Here is a 17,381-nt window from a genome sequence, read left to right as displayed (position 1 = left end):
TTTTTTCCAAAAATTGTTTGTAACAACATAACATAAAAAGTTTAATCTTTAAAATTGTTCAAAAAAGGCTGTTTTTACCCGTCTGTTCTTCTGTCTACGCCCTACACATATACATTCATATGTATATGCTTACCTACAAACATAAGTTTATGCATGTGTTTTTGAATGACTTTGAAAATTTCAATTACATACATATGTAAGTACATATGTAGATAGATTAGATAAGCAACGCATAAATCAAAACCCATTCAGATTTGAGTTAAAAGTCCCTTTAAGGCCGATTTCATAATTCTGCCCAAAACTCTTATGTACATACATACATATGTATGTGTATTTGTTCTCCCTTTCTTAGTAAGCATTCTTAGTAAGCATTCTTAGTAAGAGTAAGATGTGAGTTTCACGGTATGTGCATATGTGTTAGTTTCCACGCTAATTTCTATCAATTGTTTGGAATTTCGGTAGTTGCTGGGTATCTATCCTCAGTGAAAAAAATCGAAAAAGCGCTATCAAACCCAAAAAATTGTAGATAATTTTTACATGGAAATATATATGTATGTACATATGTATCTAGGTATGTATATAAGTTATTATGTGGACTATGGACTTAATTTTAAGTCAATACTTATATTTTTGTAACTCACAACTAATGAACATAGAAAATATGAATTTTAGTTCCAGGTCACACTTTCAAAGATAAATGTATACTTATTTATTTATTGATATAATATTTAAATAAATTTTTCCACTTATTAGTCACAGCGTTTTTATTTTATTTTCCTTTTTTTTAAATTAACGCAACACCTTAAAACCAATTGCTTTTACAAGATCACGATATTGCTTCAATCCAGCACCATTTGCTTCGGCATAGTACGGCAGCTCCTCCAGTCGCCTAACCCATTCATGGATTTTCGGATATTTACCCGTATCGAGTTCGGCGTAAGTAAATAAGGCTGTTACCGTAGCCACGAGTGAGAAATCGGCAACCGTTAGCTGTTCGCCAGCCACGTATGGATGTGCTTGCAGGAAACCTTCCAGCTGCTCATATACCTTATAAATGGCATCAATTTTGGCAAACGGAATCACATTGTTGTTATTAAATACAGCTTTGCTAATCGTGAGGAATGTGCGATCGAAAACCACGGTGGCTTCATAGAATAAAACTTGGTTGACTTTGGCGCGAAGGACTAGATCCTTTGGATATAGTGAGTCGTCAGTACCGTATTTGTCTACCACATATGTAATAATAGCATGGGAATCAGTGAGTATTTCTCCGTCGTCAACTAAAGTTGGTACTGTGCCATGTGGATTAATGGCGAGATATTCCGGTGATCGATTCTCACCAGTCAATAAGTTGACAAGTTTGTATTCGAAGGGCACATTCAATGCTTTCAAAGTTAGTAAAACAGCTCGACTCGGCGCGCTTCCACCAATTGCGTACAAATCAATTTTTCCCATTTTTTTTAATTTTTTTTTTAACTGTTAAAAAACGTTATGTTATTGTCGAGGTTGTTCTAACAACTAACTGAATAACACACCTGATTTATCGTTTATGAAGAACTTGCTGACCGGCCGCTGCGGTTTGTGTGAATTAGATTGATTAGATTGATAAGATTATTCTAATCGTGCTCGAAATTTCAATATGTTCTCACAAGCTTTGTGTGATCAATAACGGTAAGAAAGTGAAAGAAATGTTCTCCTCAATTCTTGCATTTAGCGTCAAATATTTATGCTTTTTATGCAAAATGTTTACCCTTTCTGCCCTTTGCCAAGAGTAGTTATCACTTGGTTATCATATTTAGTATTCACTTTGTATATGTGTGTACGTATGTATATAAGTACTCAATACATAAAAACCATTGTTGATAATCATGTCGTACATATTTTGTCTGATATGGATTTTGAACAAATATCGCATGCACTAGAGCGGTTCGATTATTTTCTATTAAATCGCATATAAGGGAAATGCTCTATGGATCATTCTGAACAACTTTACCTGAGAGCATATGGGTATACCGGTTTCGAGGCAGTGATTTTTTAAGTGAAGTTTAAGTTTTCGGTATTATAAAAATTTCTTCGTCATCTTTTGAAATTTAATACATTTTGATATTCTATAGATCATTTATCGAAATCGGCCAGATCAGACTACTATATCAGATCTGGGGTTCATATTTCCGGTATCAGCGGGCTTGAATAGTTATGGTCCGATTTCGACCTGAGATGGAATACCTTAATGGAATTTAAAGTTGTGTTATATGGAAACTAGGCGTAGTTTCTTTTTCGCAGAGTAGCGTGGGAATATCAGAAGAATGTTATGTGCCGAAATTGGTTAAGATCGCATTTTTACGAAAAGGAAGAAGTCGCACGCTGCCATATCAGCTGAATACGGGGAGTGGTTAATGGTTAAAATGTGATTTGTTGGCTGATTTTTGATGAACTCACGCACAGTTTCGATGGAATTTCCGGTGATCACGAATTTTTATTGGCCCACATGTTGATCGTCATTTATGTCCTCACGACCACTTTGAAAACGTTGAAACCACGCGTGCACTCTGCTACGGGATAGACAATCATCGCCATAAACAACATGTTTCATCAATTGAAACGTTTCGGTAAAAGTTTTACCTATTTTAAAACAAAATTTAATGTTGGCTCTTTGTTCGAAACATACTGACACTTAAAACGCAATAACTTCATTTCCAATCGATGAAATGTCATGAAATTCTCACTGGACAATCGATAAACTCACTAGATTCAAAAAGTCCTGTTTACTTTGAAACGCACCTTGTATATACTATACATATGTACATACATAAATACTCAAGATATAGAAACCATTGTTGATAATCATATCGTACATATTTGTCTGATATGGATTTTGAAGAAATATCACGTGCACTAGAGCGGATCGATTACTTTCTATAAAATCGCATATAAGGGAAATGCTCTATGGATCGTTCTGAACCACTTTGCCTAAGAGAATGTGGGCCTAAAACCGGTTACAAACCAGTCAGTTTTAAGTGAATTTTAATTTTTTGTTATTGTAATTATTTCTTCGTCAGCTTTTGAAATTTAATACATTTTGATATTCTATTGTCGGAATCGGCCAGATCGGACAACTATATCACACATCTCACATACAATCCATTTTAAACTTCCCAAGTACTAAGTTCTAGCCGGGAAAATACCTTCAGGTGTTGACAACACTGCATAAAAAAATAAATTAGTATTATTAAAATCATCCTCAAGTGAGATATGTATATACATATATCTGACATAAATTTAAACGAAGAGGTTACATTGAGTTGGTGTGCAAAACGTCACCTAGAAGATCGAGATTGATGATATTAGATTAACACCAAAGTCTGGACCAAGTCCATTCATGTTCAGCGCTAAACCTTTAATACATAATTTTGTGAAGATATCTTACTAATTGACCGGTATAAGGCTAATCGAAAGTTTGAAAATCGTTTACTATTAACAGAAACAGATGCTTCCTCAGTTTTATTAAGATACCTTATAACATCTACAATCTATAAGAGTCAACCGGATATTTGAAAATTCTGATATGAGTTACATATGTATATGTTAATTTCAATTATATATCTCACGTATTAAACGATATTTTTGGTAAAACTTCAGCCATTCACATTTCCGCTATCTGGGGGCTTGACTAGTTATGGTCCGATTATGACCTCAGATGAAATACTTTAAAGGCACTATTCGAAAATTTAATATCTCTGACGCATTTAGTTATTGATTTATGACAAAACTAGTATACTCTGTGGCAACATGTTGCAAGAGTATAAAAAATAATTGTGAATTTTATTTACTGTTTATTCGTTAAAACCCATAATTTATCTTTCCAAAATCAAAATGTTTAGATATATGTATATAAATTACCTAATATATACAAACAAAAAAATGTTAGAGCATTGGTTGATTGACGTATAAAAAATGTAAACACATTAAAAGGGTTTAAAAAGAATCAAAGTAAAAAATTTTTATCGAACCGGGTTATCAGTCTTTTCATTTTTTGTACTAATTGACATTAAATAGTTGTCGAAATAAATTTCGTATCGCTGCGGTTAAACGATCAAGAGCTTGCTTTCAAGTTGACCACACAAATTATTTCAAGTTGAACGCCGTGAACGGGAATTGTAAATTAAATTCAATGGGTATTGGTAGGACTGTCCTTAATTGCTGATTGAGCGCGATCTATCTCAGTATTACATTGCGATTTTTACAATCGTTAAAAATATGGAATTTATCTCAAGTTTTGTATTTCTAAAGAAATTTCGTCTGCGAAATCTTTGCGAATGTTGGAAAAGGCTTACGGTGATTCAGTTTTATCAAAAACACAAGCCTACGAGTGGTACATAGCCTCCAAAGACGGTCGAAAGATCGTTGTAGACATCGACTTTTTCAACTGATGAAAATATTAATATTAAGTGAAGGATGTGGTGCTTGAAAAATTTCAGACAAGGATTAGAGAGATGGCAAGAGAATTCAACATCTTACGCGAGTCCGTCCAAATAATTTTGGTGGTTATTTTAGGTATGAAGTCCGTTATTGCTCGACTCGTCCCGATTAAGCTGATCATTTTTCAAAAAGAATACCTTAAACAGGTTTCTTTGGACATACTTGATCGTGCGAATTTTGATAATACATTCATGGAGAGCATTATAACTGTCGATGAGGCATGAATTTATAGATTTGACATACACAAAAGTCAATAATCATCGCAATGGAGGGGAAAAACGAGCAGAAACCAAAAAAAAAAACATAAAAATCAAGGTGATGGTAATTTTTATTTCTAATTCGGAGGGACCATTGTGTTATTTTATATTTTATATCTTTTTGACCATATTGAGGCGTTTGCGTGAGGACATCTGTCGAAAACGATTGGAATTGTGGAAAAACAATTCATGGATTTTACACGATGATAATACACCATCACATCGAGCCGCGTTTGTGAGCGAATTTAAAGACAAAAGCGCTATAAATACCATCGATCAACCACCGTATTCACCAGATTTGGCTCCGTGTGATTTTTTCTTGTTTCCCAGACTGAAATTGTTTCCAGTCGATTGAAGAGATAAAACAAATTTCGCTGAAGGAGCTGCAGGCAATCCCAAAAAGTTCTTATGAAAAATGTTTCGAGGTCTGGCAAAAACGTTGGCCTAAGTGTATTACATCTGATGGGGATTACTTTGCAGGCGAAAAAATAAGTATTGACGAATAATTAAATAGTTTGCGTTTTATTTACAATTTACTGGTACTTTCTTTCCTATGCCCTGTAAGCTATTCTAAAGATACAGACATTTTAATGTCTGCGGACTTTGATTGATATTTATTTTGGATTAAAATATTTTCCAAGGTCACGCTACTATCTCCGAATAAACTGTGCAGATCAGATCACTAAAACATAAAGTTGCTTTAAAAACTGACCGATCAAAATCAAGTTCTTGTATGAAAAAAAAAAATGTTTGGCAAAGAGTTTTATTGCTTTGGTGCATTCGAAATTTTGTGCGTGTGTGTGCGTTATTTTTCATTTTATTAGATTGATAACTAATTAATTTTGGGCGTAATAAAAGTTCAACCTTATTGAATTAAAAATCAAATCCAAATTATTTTTTACTTAAATAAGAGATAAATAATAAAAATCACGTGTCCGTTCACCCTCAAATTTTTCGATTGAGTTTAAACAAAGACTTACACCACTCAAAGAACATAAATATATTTAATTTGTAAATTTACATATACGAGTACATATAGTAGAAATCAACTTACAGGTGTGTGCTAACGCATATACATAACTACAAATCTAAATGCATACATATCTGTATACATACATACATATGTATATGCGTAATTATGTACATATACAGATATATCAAGTGTTTAGAAATTTAATTAAATTTCATTGCCCAACTACGTGTAGTACACATACTTACATACATACACATCTACATATGTCAGCCCAAACCACACTCGACACACCCCTCACTGTGAACTCGCTCCGCTCTACTGCCACCGCCTAACACCCGGACGCTGTGCGTTGATGAAGCGATGCCATGACGATTAGGTTTTATTAAAAAGCCAAATATGCACAATTATTATGCTATACAAGCGACCACCACTTGACAGCCCAAACCCTTGGCGAACATCAATTGAAGCTCGATGTCCTTGTACGCTGCTCGATGTCCCTCACTTGGCGTGCGCTCACAATGCTGCTCCGCAGACACTCGTCGACGTTTATTTGCTTTTTAATAAAACAGGTGCTCAACGACCTTTGGCACGGTCGGTCCATGCGTACGCCGCAACTCCCCTTCAAGCACGCTGCGTCACGTATACACACATGCGCACGCACATGCACCCCCGCCCGCTTTGCTCTTCACATGTTGTTGTTGTTGTGTGTGTATGTGCATTAGAGCATCTTTTATCATTTAATTTCACATTTCATTCATTTCACATCCTCCCACCCGGCACTTGCAGGCAGGACCCGTAGCATGCGAAATTGCTTGCGCCAGCCGGCGACCAGCCCACATATCAACATAATCAAAAGCAGTAGTCGCAAGCCAATATTCGACAACTACCCTGCTTGGGCAGCATTCGGTGGCTGACAATGCGCCGGAAGATGAGGTGACCTCGCACAATGTAAATTGTCGCTCAGTCACGCTGTCGCTCAATCTTCAGAGCTCGAGATCCTTGGAAAGCTGACGCTGTGTTGGGTAATCGCTGCGCATTGTTTCGGTCGTGACTATTTACAATTGTCATTTTTCATTTCTCCGCTGCTCATTTGCCAAATCTCGCATTACTTGCAACAACAATAATGACAACAACTTACAACAATCAAGGGTCGAGAAAGTTTGGTACGCACCAAATCGAAGTTAAAGTGGTAAAAGACATCGGCAATTGAAGCGGACTTCTGTATAAGATTTGGCTACACTGAGCGGACTTTAAGGTTATATGAGGATCTTGCGGTAATTTTCGTTTTCCGAAAAGGTCCCATTCTACAGGATTTGTCCGGAAAGTAATAACACTGAGTCGATTTAAAAAAATTGCGTCAATGCAGCGCTGACAGTGCGATTTCCAAGCATTGAAGGTGTCACCAAAGGCATTCTTCGGAATAGCCTTGCGAGCCAAGGTGCAAACTGCTTGGATCCCCTCTGTCGTCTCAAAATGCTTGCCTTTTCCTGCCTGAAAACAAAATAAGTCCGGCGGGCCACATCTGGGCTGCAGGGCGCCTGCGGAGGCGTTGGGATGGCGGCCTTGGTTAAGTAGCTGTTCACAAGAAAGGAGCACTCTTTGGACCATCTTCGCGCACACCCAGCGCATGTTCAAGTGCTCCGTTACCACATACAGAACCACAGATTTTGATAAATTTAACATCTGGGCAATTAAACGAATACTTAGTCGACGGTCAGAGTTCAAACCTTTGCGCACACGATTCACATAGTTGGTGTTTGCTGAAGTCGCAGGTCTCCCAGCACGGTCTTCATCAGCGCCCTCTTCCCAGCGCTCCAAAAAAGTCTGGTGCCATCGAAACACACCACTTCTTGCTAAAGCAACATCTGGTAAGCCTGCTAGATCATATCAAACGTCTCTGTCGCAGATTTGCCGAGTTTCACACAGAATTTAATCGCGTACCTCTGCTCTAACGAACGCTGCATTCTCGGCTTGCACCACTCACAGAAACACGTTGCGCGAAAATCTTTGTCCTGACTCTGCAGGTGCTCGGAGACAACGCACCAGCCGCTCGTTCGTTAGCAAGGAAGGCCCTCAATGCATGCATTACTCAAGAATTAGAAGACCAGTCCACCGATTTCTATTCCTGATATATGGACGATATGCTTGGAAGGATTTATCAAAAAAAGAAAGATTTTGGAAATTGATTCTTGGTTTTGAAATATACATAATTTGGATTTTTGATTCTTTTTGTTCTCAGTGTACGCTCCACTTCATTTCATTCATTCGATCGTTCTTTCCGAAAAATCATTTGACATTTTTTGGCTGTTCTAATATGTTTCGCTGTAAATAATATCCTTGGCAATATCAAAAGTCAGCTAAGCTGACACCCTTTCATTTGTTAACGTACGGCGGGTATCTGTGTACATATGTATGTATGTACGTGACTGCCTTCAAAGAGTGTTCTACGGTGAAGTGTAAGGCAAGACACGGGGATACGGGATATCGCGGAGGATGGTAATTTGCCAACAATACGATTTTCAACACAAGGATTAACGGTCTTCTGCACGATTTAAACGCTTCCACGCGACGGCAATATTCACATTAAACGAGGAACAAAGCAATGGCACGAGGATATTAAAAAAAGAGTATCCAAGTATAAATGGACATATTGGCGGGTTAGTGATGAAATTTGTTTGTAAATGATTATGGGCGAGTGCCGTAGAAGTGCTTTTATATTGCCTCCAGGGAGGGTGAACGGATTTCGCGGGTGTTTATGAGCACACAAACAAACTTACTGGGCTGATCGGCACACGGCCACACGAACAAATAATGTGGCCTAATAGAAACTGGGCGCACTTGTCTTGTTGTTGTGTTACGCTTGTGTTCCCCGCAAGGATTCGGGTGTTTGGTGAATTTAATAAAAACGCTTATTGCTGATTGCCATATCATCTTTAATTTGTATTTTGCATTCATGGGGTCGCACAAGTGCCAAACATCGAAGCGCCCTTATTCAGCGGTCCGTCCATTTCTATATATTTTCCTATTCATATATTCAATATGTTTCGTAGTGCATTTGTGGTGTGTTGTGAAGAACTAATATTTAAGTATGTATGTATATCTTGAGTGAGCGATAAATTGGTGTTGGCACAGTGGCTTAGAAATTAGAAATATTGCTGTTATATAATGGACCTGTAACACTTTTGGTCGATCTGACCATTTGACTATTTGAGTGAAAGGTGAAGGCCGTTTGAGCAAAAAGCCTTAAATCCGGTTAGATATACATATATAGAAGCGTTTTCGAGACAGGCCCGTAATCGTGGTATTTTCCAGGCACCCTTTTTTAATAAACATAAAAAAATACTACTTATTAAATCTATTAGCTGTTCAGAGGCAGCATGAAATTATTTTGCAAAAGGTTTTGCTTTCCGGGAATTTTTCGAAAAAAAATCAACTTGGACACCACAAACTAGAAGGAGAGTCTCAGTTGATTCCACCAACAACCGGAAATGATTTTATACGGTAAAGGCAGTTATTTGGGTAATCTAACCGTATCATCTGATCAAATATGGTCCGTCCTCATGACAGTCGGGTCTACGTAACCGGAGAGAACCCGGATATTTCATGCATTTTAAAACAAATGTTTGTTATCTCTTTTCAAATGGCCTTTACAGCCGTCAGAAAATTTTATTTTTTTTGCTTCGGTTCATTTTTGGAGGGTCATTCCTTTGATTGTTGAAGAGATTCAATGCCATGTTCATAAGCCCACATCTCGTCAGCAGTAATAATCCATTTGATGAATGTAGGGTCTTTAGCTATATAAGATATTTCTTTTGCGATCTTTTTTCTATGCCATTTTTGTACAAGATTCCGATCTTTTGGCACGAGTCTATCACTGTTACGATTATTGCCATATTAAGATGCTCTGCTACCTCTTTGATGGCAACATAATGTTTTTAAAGCACTGTTTCTTTAACTTTTTCAAATCTTAGCAGAGGCAGAAACAAATCATATGAGACAAGTTTTCGATGACTTCACGCCTTCTCTGAATGCTCAATTATTTGTGTGCCGGATAAAGTAGTCTCTCCAAAACACTTCTACAAAATCTTCAACGATTTCGTAGCTGTCATTTCATTGGAAACACAGAATTTCAAGCAAACTCGTTGCATTCTCTATATAAATCTCATAGCAGCTCACCACTGTGCCGCGTTGCCAAGTGATTTTGGCACGCTTCTGGTTTCAGCTATTATTACTATTCTACATCTATGGTGATGATGGTGATAATAGCAGGCAGAAGCGTGTGTTTATTGCTGACACACTGATGACTTTAAGCTTTGTTCCAACAACATCGGAGATGATATTACTGCGCTGTGAACCATATTCAACCAAATAAAAGATTATAAAAGAACTCTAATACGAGAGCTGACAATAAGGCAAAACAGGGTGGTAATGAGTGTTGTGTACTTGGCTGGGGAGGAGCAGGCTTACATGGCGGAGTGGGTAGACACTTGAGAATTTATTGCAAAATTAAAAAGACAAATTATTTAATTTCACTTTCATTCAACGAGCAAACGGTTTACTGGCTGACTGAGCGGTGTCTTAAAGCTTTTTAAAGCGTTGCCGAGACACAAATTGTTTTAGCGGATTTGATTTGGATGAAATTATACTCGTATGCATGCATATGTTTTTAGGGGGTGTAGAGTTTAAAGAATTTAGTTGCACTAAAGCTTTCGAAGTTTTTAAATTTAAATTTTCTATATTCGTACCTTGCTTTGATCACCTTCTATTAAAATAAATAGAATTAATAGTAAATAAATAAGTGGGATGTGCAAGAATTCCTAGTTTTTATGAAAACTTCATACCGCTATATCAACTACTGCTTCTGCTTTCGCACACCTGAGGCGATTCGCTCACCTGCAACCCTTTTTTTCTCCACTCAAATATAAAGGCGTACTTCAACTCTGCTCAAAGCAAATAAAAAGAAGTGAGTTTTTAACTTAGTGATTCAGTTTCCTATGCTTTAACCCGTTCACTTTGCTCTTAGCACACACAAATACACAAGCGAATATCTGAATTCTCCCTCCACGCTTTTAATGCTTTGTCTAAATAATAAACATTCCTTTGGGTCCACCAACTTAATTTCGCCTTTGTTTTATGGTCTTTTCATTAAGCTGAATTTTCATTTCTTAACAGCCGCTTACTTACACACACATACACACAGATGTACATACATAGATCTGATGTCCTTTGCGCACGAAGTGTCCTGCCCATTGACTTGTATATGCTGACAGTTTTAAAAAGGACGATCACGATAAGCAGCGTCTGGAATTTTTATTACCAAAAAGATGCACTAACCTACACACACACACGCTCACATACAGTCGCGTATATATTAGCATGCAAAAGCATAACGGGGACAAACGAAAGAGTTAAAGTGTTGACATGGTCAACGCTGTTTGGGGCGTGTAGTGAAAATTAATAGTTTAGGATACCATCGCGGTTTGTAACCAGGTGCCAACAGCGCCGCCATCGCCATCGCCAACACCGCAGCGGTTGCAAGTTGCAAGAATGTCCTTTTTGTCCTCGACCAAAGCGTTGCATTCCTCCGGAAACACGTTTGCCACTCAAATAAATTTAATATTTTCCCATTGACCATTATCTGTGCGCATCTAATATCCAGTTTGTTGGCTTAAGTACTCGTCTAAAATGATTTACCGCTGCGTTGCATTTGGTTGCGGCGACTTCGCGCCATCATTAGGTGGCAAGCGCATGGGCGCAACGTCCACTCCTGTTCCTTAATCTACGATTGTCGCTCAACTGCGAAGCGTACATTTTTAATTACACATATTTACAACACATAAAACGACATGTCAGCGCTAATTAAAATGTTGTTGTGTCCATTCGTTCTGGTTTCTGCACAATGTTAGGCATTTAATCATTAATATTTTTCATTTATTTATTTATTATTGTAGCCGCTAAGGGGTTGCCCTGCAATGCAAGGGCTAAGTGTTGAATTTGCTTTCATGCATTTCTATTTATCCAGTCGGCCTTTGGGTTATCTGCTTCATTTAGCGCTGAATGCTTGTAAAATTGTGGCTAAACTAAATTTGCATACGAAATTAAAATACTGTTATGTTTATTATACGACAGTAGCACAACTTGATATCGATTAGATCACCCTTCTTTATACTTACATACATATATTAGTATGCTCATAAACATATTATTAATTGGTTGGATATAGTAATTTAATGGAGACGTTAGTTTTATAATTCATGACAATATTTGTCGATCATACTTAGATAGAAGAATATATGGGCAGAGGCATACCAAGTGATAAGGTTTGATCACTTTTTCAGGTATTTTTTTACAAATCATTATTATCGCCTTCAAAACAGGCTTATTCTCAGCAAATATAAGCGAGCCAACGCTTAATCCTATTTTTCCATACATTTGTATAAGCCTCGAGTGGGATGGCCTTAATTGCCTTCAGCAAGTGACTTTTAATGGCTTCAATGGACTCATGGCCAAGTGGACTTTTCAGTTTCGAAAGCAGAAAAAAGTCACAGCGAACAACATCTGGCGAATACCGTGCTTGAACGATGATACGCCTTTCCTGTTTCACCAGAAGGTTAGTCAAAATCATGCTAGAATGTGTCAGCGCAGTAAAATGGTGAAAATCCATGAACTTCCTACCCAAAATTTGGGCGTTTAAGGACAATTGCTTCACAATTATATGCATCAAAATGGCCTAGTAATATTCCTTTTTGACCATTCGACCCTAAGGATCGAAGTCATTGTGAATCATACCACAGTAATCAAAATCAAAGAAGCCGTTCCTATGACAGTCGGGTATTTGCAACCGGAACGCACACGGGTTTTTTATCCGGCCAAGGACAATAGTAAACTCGGTAAAATTCCTGAAAAATTACTTCAGAGATGATTTCTGCCGTTACAATAGTTACAATACCAACATGAATATTACCTTGTTTTTTGATCATCTTTGCAGTCTTTTTCGATTTCGGCTCATTTTTGGAGCGTCATTTAATAGATTGCTGGACAGCATCGCAGCCTATTCTCAAAACCACATCTCGCCATAATGCATTTGATGAAAGTAAGCTACGTTGTTAAGCATCTTTTTTGCTATTACTACTCAACGCTGTTTTTTGTTTTAATATTCAAGTCAAGTCTTGTAAATCCTCTACTATTTTTGATGCTTGCACAAGGAATTTCGGTAATGTTCCTTTAAATGCCAAGCAAATGGGTCTGATAGTGAACGAGGGCTAAACGAAATATCTACAAGCAGTCGTCACACTCGCGACTTAGCTCCCAGTCATAATTTCGAAGTTGTAGATAATTTCGCCTATCTTGAAACCAGCATAAACACCAACACCAATGTGCTTCGAAGTCTAACGCAGAATACCTCTTGCGAACAGGTGCTAGTTCGGACTTAGTGGGCAGTTGAGAAGTAAAGTCCTGTTTTGACGAACAAAGTCCAAATTAATCAAGTCCCTCATCATCTCCGTCCTGCTATACGGTGCAGAGGCATGGACGATGACAACATCTGAAGAGTCGGCGTTACGAGTTTTCGAAAGAAAAGTTCTGCGGATGATTTATGGTCCTTTGCGCATTGGCAACGGCGAATACCGCAGTCGATGAAATGATGAGCTGTACGAGATATACGACAACATTGTCATAGTTCAGCGAATTAAGAGACAGCGTCTACGCTGGCTTGGTCATGTCGTCCGAATGGATGAAAACGCTCCAGCTCTGAAAGTATTCGACGCAGTACCCGCCGGGTCTAAGAAATTATGAAAAGAAGAAACAACTGACGCGCTGTTGTAATCTGGGCTATAACCGTAAAGAAAAAGATAGGCGTGTCCTAACCTCAAATAAATTTCAATAGTGACCGTAAATTAAAAAAAATTAACTAACTGACAAGTCGTCTAAATTATTGAAATTACCCACTCCAGAGGAGCGTAACTATAACCGATAAGATTCACAGAAAAGAAACCAAAAAACGTTTTAACTCATTTAATACATCAGACAAAGTCAACTATTTATGTATGTACATGTATATACTATATACATATGTACAATTCAAAATGTTTTCTTACATACATACATATACATATACCGACTATACATATTTAATTACATACATATGTACATATGTCGGCTATGAACAAAGGAATTAAAAATAAATCAACCAACTGACCAACTTATTCAACTCGAGAAGCGGCAGAACAAAAGCTCTGCAAAAAGTACCAAATGTTGAAATACCAAACACGAAAAATTTCGAAATTAATTTCAGTTTTTACTTATCGCCCGAGAGTCGGTCTTAAATTGTCGTCGCCGACAATCGCTTGCCGCCGTTAGTTGGAGTGCAGAAAAGTTGCGGCGACCGGATATTCGAATGAACGTGCGGATGGAGCATTTAAGATTCTTCCGATTGGTCATTATTGCGGCAAGGCATTTTATGCAACAACAACAGCAACAACCTGTCGCTGCCTGTCAACCATCATCGCACAGGCCGGTGCAATCGCCACTTGCGCGCCGGCGTAATGCTCGTCGTTTCGCGGACGCAGCCGCCTTTTGATTGATCTACTCTTGACAATGGCATGGAAAATGATGGACGTATGACTGATACGCGCACACTTGCGGCGCTGCCAAAGCTGAAGGCGTTTAGTGTGGCAATAGCAAGATGGTCATTCCTGCGGCCAACTGTGATATAATGAGGAAAAAAACAGCTGCTGTGCTTAGAAAAGCGCTGTGTAGTGGTCCATTCATTTGCGGTCTCTCGCAGCCATTGCGTCGATTTGCTGATCTTATCATTTGTGTCATTGTTGTTGTTGTTGGCATAGTTTTTCAGCCACTTGGCAGCAGATGCATTCGCCGAAGTGCAGCGCGTACTAAGTACATTTCAAGTCTAAGAAAGCCGCAGTGCACAAGATGGAAGCTAGCCGTTCGTTGTTGGGTTCTCAAGGCTGATCAATTTTTTTCATCTCGTTTCAGGTGCTTAATTTGTGCGCACTCAACAATGGCCGACTTACGAGTGCTCACAGCGCTGTCGGCGGTCTCGTTTGATCTGCAGAGCTTTGGAAGGCAGACAAAAACGTATAATTAAAATAGAAAGAGTAGTTGGCCAGATTGTAAGAATTGCCTCGATATTGATTGCACGCAAAAGCCGTCGGACGGAGTTGTTGGATTTAGAAGAATTTAAACAAACTTAAAAGAGGAAGACTTTCAGGAAAACAGTGATTTTTATTAACCAACCAGATGAACTTAGTCTTCATTGAACAAAGGTCTTTCCTAGCTCCATGAAGACCTTCATTTTGCCCAAAAAATTAGATTATGAATGTAGGCAGACGTCAAACATTTTACGGATGCATGCAAGTTGAAAAAGTGCGAGATCGAGACTGGTATTGTTTGGTTTGGTTTTGGCTTGAAGATCTGTTGGAAAATAGGAGTAATGCTAAGATTTGTTGGGCAAGCTGGATATTTGGTCTAAGACAACCCGTGAAAAGAGTATTGACAAACATCACCTCTTCGTCGATTTCAAAACTGTTTTTGACATCACGAAAAGGAGCTGCCTTTATGCAGCTATGTATGTCTGAATTTAGTATCCTCGAAAAGCTCATACGGTTGTGTAAACTGACGTTGAGCAATACAACAAGCTCTGTTACGATCGGGAAGGACCTTCGAGGACTCAGACAAGGCGACTCCCTACTCCTGGGACTTCTTCAATCTACTGTTAGAGAAAATACTTCGAGCTGCAGAACTAAACAGAGAAGGAACACCCGCGCGGTTAGTTCTGCTTTCTCCAGACTTGATAAGGAAGCAAAGCAAAAGCCCACGTCAGTGTTGTCAGTCCTAACTTCAAAGTCGTAAATAATTTCGTTTATCTTGAAATCAATATTACACCAACAACAATGTCAGCCTAGAAATCCAACGCAGAATAATTCTACTCAAGTAGGCAATAGACAAGTAAAGTCCTGTCTCGACGAACAAAGGCCAAAACTCTATAAGTCACTCATTATTCTCGTCCTGCTATATGGTGCAGAGCCATGGACGATGAAAACATCAGATGAGTCGACGTTACGAGTTTTCGAGAGAAAGGTTCTGCGGAAGACTTATGGTCCTTTGTGCATTGGAAGCGGCGGATATCGCATTCGATGGAACAATGAGCTGTACCCCCGGTGGGTACTGCGTCGAATACTTTCAGAGCTAACCAGCATAGCCGCTGTCTGTTAGTTCGTTGAGCTATGAGCTTGTATGTATATACGACAACATAGCTCAAGAAGAGGAAGACTTCTGCTCCATTGAAAAGATCAGATGTCGAAGGATTTGGCTTCGCTTGGAATCTCCAATTGATGCCGAACAGCTAAAAGGAAGAACGACTGGCGCGTTGTTTTAAACTCGGCTATAACCGCATAAACGGTGTCTATACCAATAAAGAAGAAGAAGTAGGTGTGGAAACAGATCACTGTCTAATTGGCTGATATGCCAGCATAAAATTATTATTTTAGAAGCTGTGAGCAGATAGAAGAAGAGGAGACAGTGAAACATATTTTATGCGAATTTCAGGCTCTGTACCGGAAAAGAATGACATTAATCGGTCGAGGGTTTTGGGATAACGTTTCAGAAGTTGCAAAAATAAAGCTTCTAACACGGATCAACATTATCAGGGGCCCTATTCTGTGTCTCAATTCGAAGGTGTATTCTTTTCGAAATTCAAATCTATCTAATAATTATGGGTAAGTTGTAACACCCTATGCCAGAATAAATACTTACATTTCTACAACTCAAAAGTTAACGAATATTTTATTCGAAAATAGGATTGAAAAGCGAAAATCGAGTTACCAAATACAAAAAATCCGAATTCGTGTAAATTTTTCTTCCAAACGAGTTAGAGACTAGGACCGCAGGAGCACGGGGTGGTTCAGAGACTAAACAATAGAGTGAAGGAATATTAGTCCTGGTGGTACATAATGGGCCTTCTAAAGGCTTAGATGCCTCTTCAGACTGCCACCCTGCCTACCTACGTATCAGAACGCACCCATATTTAGTTTCAGCCGAGAACTACTATCAATACAAGAACAATCATTTAGGAGTGTTTAGCCGTGTTATGACCAAACTATTGCTAAACTTACATCCTTGTCCTACAGGAGAAGGGAAACAGACAGAAGCTTACCGGAAAATTGGAATGTGGATAGATATGTTTTGTGGTTTTCATGGACCTTGTGGTCTCAATTTATATACTTCTGTGCATTTAAAAATAATTATTGTTGCCAAATCAAGGAAGCTCTATCTTGGAAATGCTGATATTAATATATAAAATGCTTGCTTATTCTTACCATATAGCAGATATTTCAAGTACTACATTTGTGTAGTAAAGTTCAACACGGATTTCTCGACTGCCTTAGACATTAACCCAAATATTTGAGTGCGAGCGTGGGAAACGAATTCTCTTTGGCCATCAAATGCTTTTATTTGCTGTTGGACAAAGTTAGGTATGCGCGCATGCGCATATGAGTTTAACTGTCGGTAGTTGCTTATCCTTTTAACTTGTTATGTTTTGTTAATTGAACACTTTACCAACCAATTTCAATGCAATTCAATTCAATTTACCATTGACCTCACGAACCTTTTAAAGAAGCCCTTTCATTGGGCTCTGCGCGCGGCGCAGCAGA

General features: G+C 38.3%; 1 protein-coding gene across 1 annotated transcript; it reads right to left on the bottom strand.

Annotated features, from left to right (window-relative positions):
* Positions 1-789: 789 nt before the first annotated feature.
* On the bottom strand, positions 790-1,455 carry LOC120772251 (glutathione S-transferase D1-like). The gene has a single exon (XM_040100753.1). It carries the CDS (start codon positions 1,453-1,455, stop codon positions 790-792), a length of 666 nt encoding a protein of 221 aa, XP_039956687.1.
* Positions 1,456-17,381: the final 15,926 nt, after the last annotated feature.

This window comes from Bactrocera tryoni, chromosome 3 (assembly GCF_016617805.1).
Source record: "Bactrocera tryoni isolate S06 chromosome 3, CSIRO_BtryS06_freeze2, whole genome shotgun sequence".
NCBI classification, from domain to species: domain Eukaryota; kingdom Metazoa; phylum Arthropoda; class Insecta; order Diptera; family Tephritidae; genus Bactrocera; species Bactrocera tryoni.
The sequence above is the reverse complement of the archived record's forward strand: the minus strand, read 5'-3'. Positions and strand labels throughout refer to the sequence as shown.

Bases quoted from the DNA above. Each gene is read 5' to 3' on its own strand.
- LOC120772251 (XM_040100753.1), bottom strand. From the start codon at position 1,455: ATGGGAAAAATTGATTTGTACGCAATTGGTGGAAGCGCGCCGAGTCGA.